At 43.1% G+C, this 12,089-nt stretch overlaps 1 protein-coding gene across 1 annotated transcript; it reads right to left on the reverse strand.

Annotated features, from left to right (window-relative positions):
* Positions 1-394: 394 nt before the first annotated feature.
* On the reverse strand, positions 395-11,761 carry mymk (myomaker, myoblast fusion factor). The gene is given in 8 exon segments (XM_065011138.1): positions 395-514; positions 517-624; positions 1,432-1,595; positions 1,767-1,875; positions 2,101-2,171; positions 2,174-2,202; positions 2,369-2,426; positions 11,746-11,761. Coding segments are annotated over 8 exon segments (675 nt in total).
* Positions 11,762-12,089: the final 328 nt, after the last annotated feature.

Here is a 12,089-nt window from a genome sequence, read left to right on the forward strand (position 1 = left end):
AACCAAATTTAACTGCATATTTTCTTTCTCAGAGAGAGGAGCAGACATTAGGTCCTTCTGAGAAACGTTTGAAAGACAATTTATTCATCTTGGAGAGATAAAATGTCTGCCGGTTTGTGCTACTCACAAATTTTCCAGTCAGTTTTACTGGCTTGCCTCAGGAACACTCTCCCTGTCAGTCTCCCTGTGTTTTGAAGTAGAGGGCTGATCGCCTGTTTTCTGTACAGGGGGAAGAGACAGCCATACTCTTCAGGTCCTTGAGGGCACAGTACAGGGCTTGACCTTTGCAGATATGTTTTCCCTGTAACCCTTAATTGTATGACATCTTTCTCTATTTGCTCTCTGGACATCACCAATACCAATTGACTTATAAAAGTGTATCTGTCTTGTGGGGTCACTTCCAGCCATTCTGTTCTTTGAGCATGCTGATGTTCAGTCCTTTGTGAACAGGTTTAGTGCTGCTGAAGTCCAGTCCTTTCTTAACGAGTGTACTAGGTGGGTTGTACAGAGAGAGAGAGTTGGTGAGCTGCAGGCCCGTGTCCAAGGCCGTTCAGTGGGAATGGTCCAAATGGTTAGAGACGGGGTCTTCTTGTCCTTCTCCTTCGTAGAAGCAGAAAAGGGTGGCTGATAGTAAATGACAGAGTGAGAAAAGTTAGAGCATTGTTTCCCAAACTCGATCCTGGTGACCCCTAGGGGTGAACATTTTGTTTTTGCCCTAGCACTGCACAGCTGATTCGATTAATCAAAGCTTAATGATGTGTTATTTGAATCTGCTGTGTAGTGCTAGAGCAAAAACCAAAACGTGCACCTCTTGGGGTCCCTGGGGCCAAGTTTGTGAAACACTGAGAGAAGTGAATAAGAGACAAGTAATATTTTTCAGTGCTGAGTTTAGAAACAAAGGTGTCTATTGGCGCTTACAGCACATTATATCTGACTAGCAATTTAGCAAGTATGTTTGTTCAACTGTAGACATGGCAGCTCCGGTACAAGCACCATTGAAGTCACTGTGAATTATTATCTAAGTCAGGGCTCTCCAACCCTGTTCCTGGAGAGCTAAACCCCAGTTGTAACTCACCTGATTCATCTTATCAACCAGCTAATTATTAGAATCAGGTGCACTAGATTAGATTTGTGTGTATTAGGTAGTTGTTGTGGAATTGTTAGATTAAATGTTAGATATTGCTGCACTGTTGAAACTAGAAACACAAGCATTTCGCTACACTCACAATAACATCTGCTAACCATGTGTATGTGACTAATAATATTTGATCTGATTTAGATTAGGGTGGGAGTGAAAACCAACTGGACGGTAGCTCTCCAGGAACAGGGTTGGAGAGAACTGATCTAAGTGAAGTATAGGCACAATTCAGCTACTCATTGAACAAGCTGAAATGAACTTGTTCTGTGCTTCCTGCAATATGTTTCCAGCACTGAAACCATGTGCATTGTTGAGGTAAAAAGGATGTAGCAGCTGAGCTTGGCAGGGTCATCTGTCCCTGCATAGCGGTTCATCTTGGGTAGTAGCAACACGAAGGACACAGCCATAGACAGGTGATAGAAACTGTGGACATAGGCATATTCCCACTCGTGTAAAACTAATTCAAATCAATCATTTAAAAAAAAACGTTTTGATGTCAATGTGTTCACACTTGTGCAAAGCCGAACACATCTCAACTAGGTTTGACATTTACTCTTGCCTTCATTGTGAATGGAAAGGGGAAGGAGGGAGATTGCGTTGTGATGATACCTGAAAGTAGAAGCAGAGCATCAGATCCGGAGCATCAGAGTCAGGGCACCGAAGCAGCATCCTGGTCCCACCAGTTGGGTATATACACGTCTATGGTAGAGGTCCTTTATCTCTTTCATTTTCTGTAACTGAAATATGATACAGTACACAGGATCAGTTTAGAATAACATGTTCAGTTGAAGAGATAATCAATGCAATGTTGCTATGCAGTATCTAAAACCAGGTATGAACTTTGGTATACATTTCGCATTGACAAGATTATGAGATATCTATTAAATTACTGTAAATATGACAATTTTAGGGCATATTGTTATCAGTGTTTGTCATAGTCATATTATAAGTTGTCTTCACACAACCCTGACAGTGATTATGAATACTGCTGATCCTATTGGTCCAGAGTAGATCCAATGGTCCTGGTAGATCCCACAGCACAGGTCAACACCCCAAACATGGAAGCAAATATAAAAATATATATAGTGTGTGTGTGTGTAGCAGAGAATGAGAGACAGACACAGCACATTCTTCCAAACAATTGGTCAGTGATATTGCATGCAGAGCTCACTTGCCCTCCGAACATAGTTTTATGCCACTTAACAACGCACCCTGAGGATGGGCCATTACAGTGTCAGGATACGATGCTGTTTACATTCACCTATCAGTGTGACCCAGATAGAGATGGCTATTCCGTACACGAGGACACTTAATGAAGCATATGATGGAAGGCCTGGCCCATCACATGCATGGTGAATCTAGGTATGTCATGGTGAATCTAGGTATGTCATGGTAAATCTGGGTAGGTTATGGTAAATCTAGGTAGGTTGTGGTAAATCTAGGTAGCTCGTGGTAAATCTAGGTATGTCATGGTAAATCTAGGTATGTCATGGTGAATCTAGGTATGTCATGGTAAATCTAGGTATGTCATGGGGTAAATCTAGGTAGGTTATGGTAAATCTAGGTATGTCATGGTAAATCTAGGTATGTCATGGTAAATCTAGGTAGGTTATGGTAAATCTAGGTATGTCATGGTAAATCTAGGTAGGTTATGGTAAATCTAGGTATGTCATGGTAAATCTAGGTAGGTCATGGTGAATCTAGGTATGTCATGGTGAATCTAGGTATGTCATGGTAAATCTGGGTAGGTTATGGTAAATCTAGGTAGGTTGTGGTAAATCTAGGTAGCTCGTGGTAAATCTAGGTATGTCATGGTAAATCTAGGTATGTCATGGTGAATCTAGGTATGTCGTGGTAAATCTAGGTATGTCATGGGGTAAATCTAGGTAGGTTATGGTAAATCTAGGTAGGTTATGGTAAATCTAGGTATGTCATGGTAAATCTAGGTAGGTTATGGTAAATCTAGGTATGTCATGGTAAATCTAGGTAGGTTATGGTAAATCTAGGTAGGTCATGGTGAATCTAGGTATGTCATGGTGAATCTAGGTATGTCATGGTAAATCTGGGTAGGTTATGGTAAATCTAGGTAGGTTGTGGTAAATCTAGGTAGGTTGTGGTAAATCTAGGTATGTCATGGTAAATCTAGGTAGGTCATGGTAAATCTAGGTATGTCATGGTAAATCTAGGTAGCTTATGGTAAATCTAGGTAGGTCATGGTAAATCTAGGTAGGTCATGGTAAATCTAGGTAGGTCATGGTAAATCTAGGTAGCTTATGGTAAATCTAGGTAGGTCATGGTAAATCTAGGTATGTCATGGTAAATCTAGGTAGGTCATGGTAAATCTAGGTATGTCATGGTAAATCTAGGTATGTCATGGTAAATCTAGGTAGGTCATGGTAAATCTAGGTAGCTCGTGGTAAATCTAGGTATGTCGTGGTAAATCTAGGTATGTCATGGGGTAAATCTAGGTAGGTTATGGTAAATCTAGGTAGGTTATGGTAAATCTAGGTATGTCATGGTAAATCTAGGTAGGTCATGGTAAATCTAGGTAGGTCATGGTAAATCTAGGTATGTCATGGTAAATCTAGGTAGGTCATGGTAAATCTAGGTATGTCATGGTAAATCTAGGTAGGTCATGGTAAATCTAGGTAGGTCATGGTAAATCTAGGTAGCTCGTGGTAAATCTAGGTATGTCATGGTAAATCTAGGTATGTCATGGTAAATCTAGGTATGTCATGGGGTAAATCTAGGTAGGTTGGGGTAAATCTAGGTAGGTTATGGTAAATCTAGGTAGGTTATGGTAAATCTAGGTATGTCATGGTAAATCTAGGTAGGTCATGGTAAATCTAGGTAGGTCATGGTAAATCTAGGTAGGTCAAGGTAGGTCATGGTACATTTAGGATTAAACAATTCCCATACATTTTAAGTACCATTGTATTACACAGTAACTTAATTTCTGTCCATGTCAATTCTGACAGGACACAGTGCCATCAACAAATACTGTCTCTGGTAGGTTAGCAGTGATAGAAACGCAACATAAAGGTAGACCCACACTTCAAGTTGTAAACATATGTGCCCCTAATAAATGACACATATGACTGTACAATCCATTTTCTTCAGTATTAAAATGATAATCATAACTTTTTCTTAATATGTATTGTATGGATAAATGTTTTTCCAGAGGCAGTTGTGAAGTAGTGAATATAAATAGTGCATGAATCTAATTGAGTTAATAGAGAGAGTGGTAGAGAGGGTGAGCCCTTTAATTACGGCAGGGTGCTAAATCAGGGTCACAGAGTGTTTCTTGGTAGTCTTATACAAATCTACTTTCAAACAAAAGTACACCCCTCACACACATGATTATGGGCTTAAAAGAATAAGACACCTGTACCATGTCAGATATAGTTTAAACGTATTCAATTTTGAGTTTACATCTGAATATTACACTTTAAATATATCACAGAACACTGAAATATAACCAAAACATTTGACATAGAAACACCAGATTTTTGTCTGTTTTTTTAAGTAATGTTTATTGATTATGAAATGATGAAAAATATTAAACACTCTCCCCCATGAGGCCACTCGAGGACAATTTGGTAATTTGATTGCAGAAAAGGGCTACGCCCTTAGAACTAGCTGGTGGTGGTCCTCATCTCTCCTCAATGGTTGCACTTGCCCTGTGGGGCTGATGAGAGAACACAAAGGGGTGCCGTGTAGTTGGGAACACACCCTCATGCCTCAGATTCCAGGAGGGGATATAACATTAGCACTCGGCACACGACCAGAACGCCACTCAGGCTTAGCTTGGGGACCCCAGTGGGTGTTCAGTGCCACTGGTCTCTGGCCTCCCCATACCAGCCCATTGTACAGCCTTTGGAATTTGTAATGGCCCCTGGAAAGGGGCTGACCCCAGAATTCTGAGGTTAAAGGTCATGGATTGAGCCTGTTGAGAGGGCAATGTGAGAGGAGGGGGAAAGCAAACAAAATGAAAGTGTATCATGCTTACTTTCACCTCAACAGGCCCATACCCCCACTCTGTCCCTGTCTAAACATAGTCATGGACAGTAGTGTGGGAATGTGGCTGCCAGGGATTCCTGTAAGCATCTGAGAAAACACTGGGCTTCCTTTTGATTAGCTCATAAATAGTTCTGCCTTCTGCCCTCCAGTTCTTTTACAAATAATAAAGAAGATGTTTTAGTTGGTCAACTCTGTGAACGCATAATACAAAAAAAAATGTTTTAAAGCTGTCGGAATATATCCAAAGTATATTTGGAAAGTGACTTGGAGATACATAGAGTATACAAAACATTGAGTTGAAACCCCTTTTGCCCTCAGAACAGCCTCAATATGTTGGGGCATGGACTCTACAAGGTGTCGAAAGCGTTCCACAGGGATGATGGCCCATGTTGACTCCAATGCTTTCCACAGTTTTGTCAAGTTGGCTGGATGTCCTTCGGGTGGTGGACCATTCTTGATACACACAGGAAACTGCTGTGTGGAAAAACCCAGCAGCGTTGCAGTTCTTGACACACTCAAACCGGTGGACCTGGCACCTACTACCATACCCCGTTCAAAGGCACTTAAATATTTTGTCTTGACCATTCAACCTCTGTCTAAATTGTCTCAAAGCTTAAAAATCCTTCTATAACCTGCCTCCTCCCCACAGATTGAAGTGGATTTAACAGGTTACATCAATAAGGGATCATAGCTTTCACCTGGATTCACCTGGTCAGTCTATCTCATGGAAAGAGCAGGTGTTCCTAATATTTTGTACACTCAGTGTACATACTGTATGAGTATAGAATAGTTATCTGTTAAACTCCCATGTAGAGAATATATCCAGGGCACATGCATGCTTTGTGTGTGTGTGTTGGTATGTAGGTATGTAGTTATATTGTGTGTGTGTGTGCCTGTCTGTCTATGTGCTTGATGATGTGTAGGTCTGCCAATCTGTCTGGCTGTCTGTCTGTGAGCATGAATGTGTCTGTCTAAAGAGCAGTACCAGTTTGAATAAACTTGGGCTGTGAGCCAAGAGGACATCAGAGAATGTTATGACAGCTCCTCTCCTGCTGAAGAGGAGCAGTCACTGTGCTTCTGAGCTCAGAGGAAGTAGGTGAGAATTTAAAAAGATAAAACTATAACCATTGAAATGGACTAAAATGAATTTATCAGGTACCTCAATAGCTTACATAATTTTAAGAGAAGTGAGGCAGTTTAAAATAAACTGTTAAAGACACCTCAGCAATAAATAGAGCTTAAACAATTCAGATAAAATGTGTTATAATTCAGATTTGATTTCAGACATATAAATGATGACTAAAATGAATGTAAATAAAACCTAAAAAATGCCAGTATTATTTATATCTCAGTTTGGGAATACACCTTTTTATTCTAGAATCTCTCTCTCACTGAAAGAGCGTCATTGACTGAAACAATATATATTTATTTTCCAACATCTGTGGAGGGAAAAAAACTCAAATGTTTCCTCTTGTCTGTGTGTACTAACCCTACTGTCTCCAGACCGTTTCTCCACACAACACCAAACCTCAGGAGTATTGTTAGCCCTCCACAACATTTCCTCTGTTTGACGCCTCGTACTTTACACTTTTATAGGAAGGAGAGAGAGAGAAAGAGAAAGAGAGAGAGAATATCACTCAACTTGCAGTATATGCAGTTCTCTCTCTGACCTATGTATATCACCATATATACACTACATGACCATAAGTAAATTGACACCTTCTTGTGGAACATCTCATTCCAAAATCATGGACATTAATATGGAGTTGGTCGCCCCTTCACTGCCACAACAGCCTCCACTCTTCTGGGAAGACTTTCCACTAGATGTTCGACCATTGCTGCAGGGACTTGCTTCCATTCAGCCACAAGAGCATTAGTGAGGTCAGGCACTGATGTCGGGTAATTAGGCCTGGCTCGCAGTCGACTTTCCATTTCATCCCAAAGGTGTTCGATGGGGTTGAGGTCAGGCCAGAGCCCTGACCGATCTCAACAAACCATTTCTGTATGGATGTTACTTTGTGCATGGGGGCATTGTCATGCTGAAACAGGAAAGGGCCTTCCCCAAAATGTTGCCACAAAGTTGAAGCACAGAATCATCTAGAATGTCATTGCATGCTGTAGCATTAAGATTTTCCTTCGCTGGAACTAAAGGGCCTAGCCCGAACCATGAAAAAAAGCTCCAGACCATTATTCCTCCTCCACCAAACTTTACATTTGGCACTATGTATTGGGGTAAGTAGTGTTGTCCTAGCATCCGCCAAACCCAGATTTGTCCGTCAGACTGCCAAATGGTGATGCGTGATTCATCCCTCCACAGAACGCGTTTCCACTGCTCTCGAGTCCAATGGTGGCAAGCACTCCAGCCGACGCTTGGCATTGCGTATGGTGAACTTAGGCGTGTGTGCAGCTGCTCGGCCAAGGAAACCCATTTCATGAAGCCCCCGACGAACAGTTCTTGTGCTAACGTTGCTTCCAAAGGCAGTTTGAAACTCGGAGTGAGTGTAGCAAACGAGGACAGACCATTTTTACACACTACGTGCCTCATCACTCGGTGGTCCCCTTCTGTGAGCTTGTGTGGCCTACCACTTTGCGGCTGAGCCGTTGTTGCTCTTAGACGTTTCCACTTCACAATAACAGCACTTACAGTTCTAGCAGTGCAGAAGTTTGACGAACTGGAATGATGCCACGTTGAAAGTCACAGAGCTCTTTAGTAAGGCCATTCTACTGCCAATGATTGTCTATGGAGATTGCATGTCTGTGTGCTCGATTTTCTACACCTGTCAGCAACGGGGGTGGCTGAAATAGCCGAATCCACTAATATGAAGGGTTGTCCACATACTTTTGTATATATAGATTATCTGTGTGATTGTATGGAGCATGTGATTGAAGCCTAGCAGTGTAGCGTAGTAGAGGAATCCTAATGCACATAGCAGACACAGAGGCAACGTAGCAGAGAGAACATGTGGCTGCTGGGTGCAGACGTTGTGGGCAGGCATGGTGGTCCTCCCAGTCCCAGTCTCTCACTCTCTCTCTGTGCTGCTCAAGACATTCTAGAGACTCAACCTCTCTTACTTTCTCCATCGTCTTTCTCTTTTTCGTTCACTCTCTTCTAATTGAAATGTTTGTTTATGTATAGGGCCTTAGATATTCTGGATCCACCTCAGTGATAGGTAGGGTCCTGCTCTGAAACTCATCACAAACTACTTCCTGGTGTGTTCTCTCAACATTGAAACAAGCACACAGGGCAAGATATCAGCGCCTGAAGAGGAAATGGGAGAAAGGATGTTCAGGGAACTGAGAAGATGAGGAGAAGGGGTGATGGGAGGGGAGGTTGGGGGTTTAGGGGAAGGGGTAGGGGGGGTGTCCCACTGTTGGAAACAGCAACATCCTCCTCTGTCTGACCTGCGAGTGGAGTGGAGCGATGTGGAGTGGAGGGCGAGAGTATAGAGAGAGTTGAGCTGCCAGGCTTGCGCTGGCCTGTTAATAGGACAGAGTCCCCACCACATACAGCAGCAGCAGAGGCATGCACCCCAGTGCTTGGCACCGTTCGGGAGCCTCCTGTTTGTAGGCGTTCCTCACTCCCCACTGCCACTCTCTTCCTGCTGCTAGGAGGAGAAGGGGGTGGAGGGGAGGAGAGGGAGGGAGGGAGGGATGCAAAGCACACACCTTACCTCTCTCCCTCTCTCTCCCTCTGCACACACATCTCCACAGCAGCACCACCACCACACCACCCACTCTGACCCGGCATCACACAACTCGGTGGCCCCTGGACTGCAGCTAGGTGAGTGGGTAAATATTTACACTCCTCCAGCCTGTCTGTGTGTAAAAGTATGTGTATATAATGTGTGTGTTCATAAGTGATTCTGTGTGTGTGTGTCTACCGTGAAGTATGTTTTGTGATGTGGTAGTCGAGCCAATGAGACTTGTCTCCTGTTCCTGGCCAAAACAAGTGTGTGTGTGTGTGTGTGTGTGTGTGTGTGTGTGTGTGTGTGTGTGTGTGTGTGTGTGTGTGTGTGTGTGTGTGTGTGTGTGTGTGTGTGTGCGTGCGTGTGTATGGTTGTGAATGTGTGTGTGGTTGTGAATGCGTGTGTGGTTGTGAATGTGTGTTTATTAATGGAGAGCTCCCTACTGCTGTGGGAGAGACTGATGAGGGGGAGGCTCTTTTTCATGCTAATTCAAGTTCTGAAACTGCCCAATGAAAAAGTGATTTGAACAATAAACTATATAATGTGTTATAGCATACTAAATGCATTCGTTTTGATGATGTCTTAGGTATTCTGTTAAACGTGTGAAGATGATCAAATCTAGTTCTCATCAACTGCAGAATAATTAGGATCTTGAGTAAAAAACGACACAAATTATTACTCAATGATTGTGGATCAATATTGTGAAAAGCAGCAGTATAAGATAGTCAGTGTACATTCTGTAATGATTCTTTCTTAAACAATAGTGAAATTAAGTCAATTGCTTGGCGTTAAGTGTGGTGATTGTAGAGATTGCAGAATTTTGCACTTTCTTACATTAAAAATGTTAGTCATTTAGCAGACGCTCTTGTCCAGAGCGACTTACAGTTAGTGCATTCATCTTAAGCTAGCTAGTGACACAAAGTTTACCTGGTAAAGGAGAAATCCCCACCAGCTGCTCTGAGGATGATAGGCTCAGCTGTTTGAAAGTGCCTCAGTGTGAAGGAGAAGGATTTGGTAGCTAGACCATTATTCACAAAGAACACGTCAATTATGGTTATGGTCACTGAGGAAAAACAATGCACACTGAATGAGGCATGGAACAAACTACTTGAAGGCACTCTGGCACAAAGGTGGCGGAGTCCCCAACGTGGTTATTAGAAACAATGTCTAAAGTGTCACTCATTCCGCAATGACAGACCACATGCACTCTCTCTCCACTCCAAAACGTGAGTGACTTCTACTTAACTTCTCTCAGCCTCTATGTGTCTGTCTGCCTGCGCTCCTCTCTCTGCACTTGGTGTAAGCAGAGCGAGGTGGAGGACTCGTGGAGAGCAGCGGACAATTGAGTTGGATCAACATACCTTTTCCACTTCACATATGAACGTGAGAAGGCTTGCTAAAGAAAGGATCAAAAAGGATGAGTCTGCCTGGGCCTTCCATCCAGACCAGACAGCCCTGGTCGGAGCAGCCCCAGCTCCCCACTGCCTCCCCAGGGACTGTCCTCTATCTGTCTGCTGCCAATGAAGGAAAAACACCCCTCCTCCCCTCTTTCCCCCTGAGGCCCACTGCTCAGGGGATGCTGGGGGTGTGGCAATGGGGAGACACACAGGGCTGTGTTTACTCTTCTCTGTGGCCCTGGGATGCCTTGTGAGGAGGAAGGCCTGTCTCACGGGCGACAGACTGAGGGGTCTGTGAGAGACTGCGTTGTCTGTGTGGGGAGAGAGAGAGTGAGTGTGTGTTTGGCAGCTGGATGTACTCCAGCTGTGTCTGGGAGGATAATGAACTCCAGGTGTTCCAGTGGGTAGTTTAAGACACCTGTCACCAATACATAGTGCCAGAAAAAGCCAGACTGCAAACAGGGCTAGACAATCTGTTTGCTTATTTTAAGAAGCCTACCTAAGTGGAGCTGTGGGCCTGATGAGGAGGAGAGACGGGACAATGGGATGTGCAAGGGGGCCTTTCCTAGAATCGGAGCGTGACTGGATGTTCATGTCACTGGTGTGTGTGTGCTTGCATGAATGTATGTGAGTGTGTGTTTGAATGTGTGTGTTTGTGTTACCTTACAGTAAGCACCTGGGCCAGCCGGTGCATTTACACTGAGGTGGAGGAAACAAAGGCCTAACTGTGTGGAAGCCTAGGCCTTGAGTCAGGAAACTTACCTTAGTCAATCCAGCACTGAAACTTGTTTATCTTTTACATGCTGCTTTCATGGTCCAAATCCTGTCTCCAACACCTGTGCTCACTCAACAGCCTGCCTGTGTCACCACCTGACTATCTCAAGGTTTTATCCAAGTATACAGTGATTGCCAGTGGACTAAAATGTTTCAATACATTTATGTTGAAGCCCACATGGGTCTGACATGAATATGTTTCCTCTGAAACACCTGTAAGTGCTCTAATTTTGTCTGTTTAACACATTTGCATGGATAATCAACCCCTGATATATGTGATAGCTAAGGACTGTTATAAAAGCGTGTTTTATACCGCAGCATACGGATATCTGGAGTAAGTAAAAATGTTGTGTTTGAATTGGGACTGGTGAACTTCTGTGAACAGAGTTTGCTCTTATCTTATAGTGCATCAGTACATCATGGTGGCAAGCTTCCTGCCATCCAGGACCAATATACTAGGAGGTGTCAAAGACTCCAGTCACCCAAGTCATAGACTGTTCTCTCTGCTACCACACGGCAAGGGGTACCGGAGCACCAAGTCTCGATCCAAAAGGCTCCTTAACAGCTTCTACACCCAAGCCATAAAACCGCTGAACAATTCATCAAATGGCCACCCAGACTACATTTACATTGACACCCACCTTTGTTTTTACACTGCTGCTACTCGCTGTTTATTATCGATGCAAAGTCACTTTACCCCTACCTACATGTACAAATTACACTGACTAACCTGTGTCCCCGCACATTGACTCTGTATCGGTACCCCCTGTATATTGCCTCGTTATTTTTATTTTATTGTGTCAATTTTAAAATATATTTTTTACTTGAGTTTATTTAGTAAATATTTTCTTAACTCTATTTTCTTAAAACTGCATTGTTGGCATTTCACGGTAAGGTCTACACCCATTGTATTCGGTGCATGTGACAAATAACGATTTGATATGATTGTGCCCTTGTTAAGAGTCGACTGTATCAGATATACCAAGTGTTTATTGAGGATGTCTTTCGAAATCAAAGTGTTTTCCCACTCTGTTTGTCAGTACCTGATGTAGGATCTTAATTTGAGCCAGTCTT

Source organism: Oncorhynchus nerka, linkage group LG27 (genome assembly GCF_034236695.1).
Source record: "Oncorhynchus nerka isolate Pitt River linkage group LG27, Oner_Uvic_2.0, whole genome shotgun sequence".
NCBI classification, from domain to species: domain Eukaryota; kingdom Metazoa; phylum Chordata; class Actinopteri; order Salmoniformes; family Salmonidae; genus Oncorhynchus; species Oncorhynchus nerka.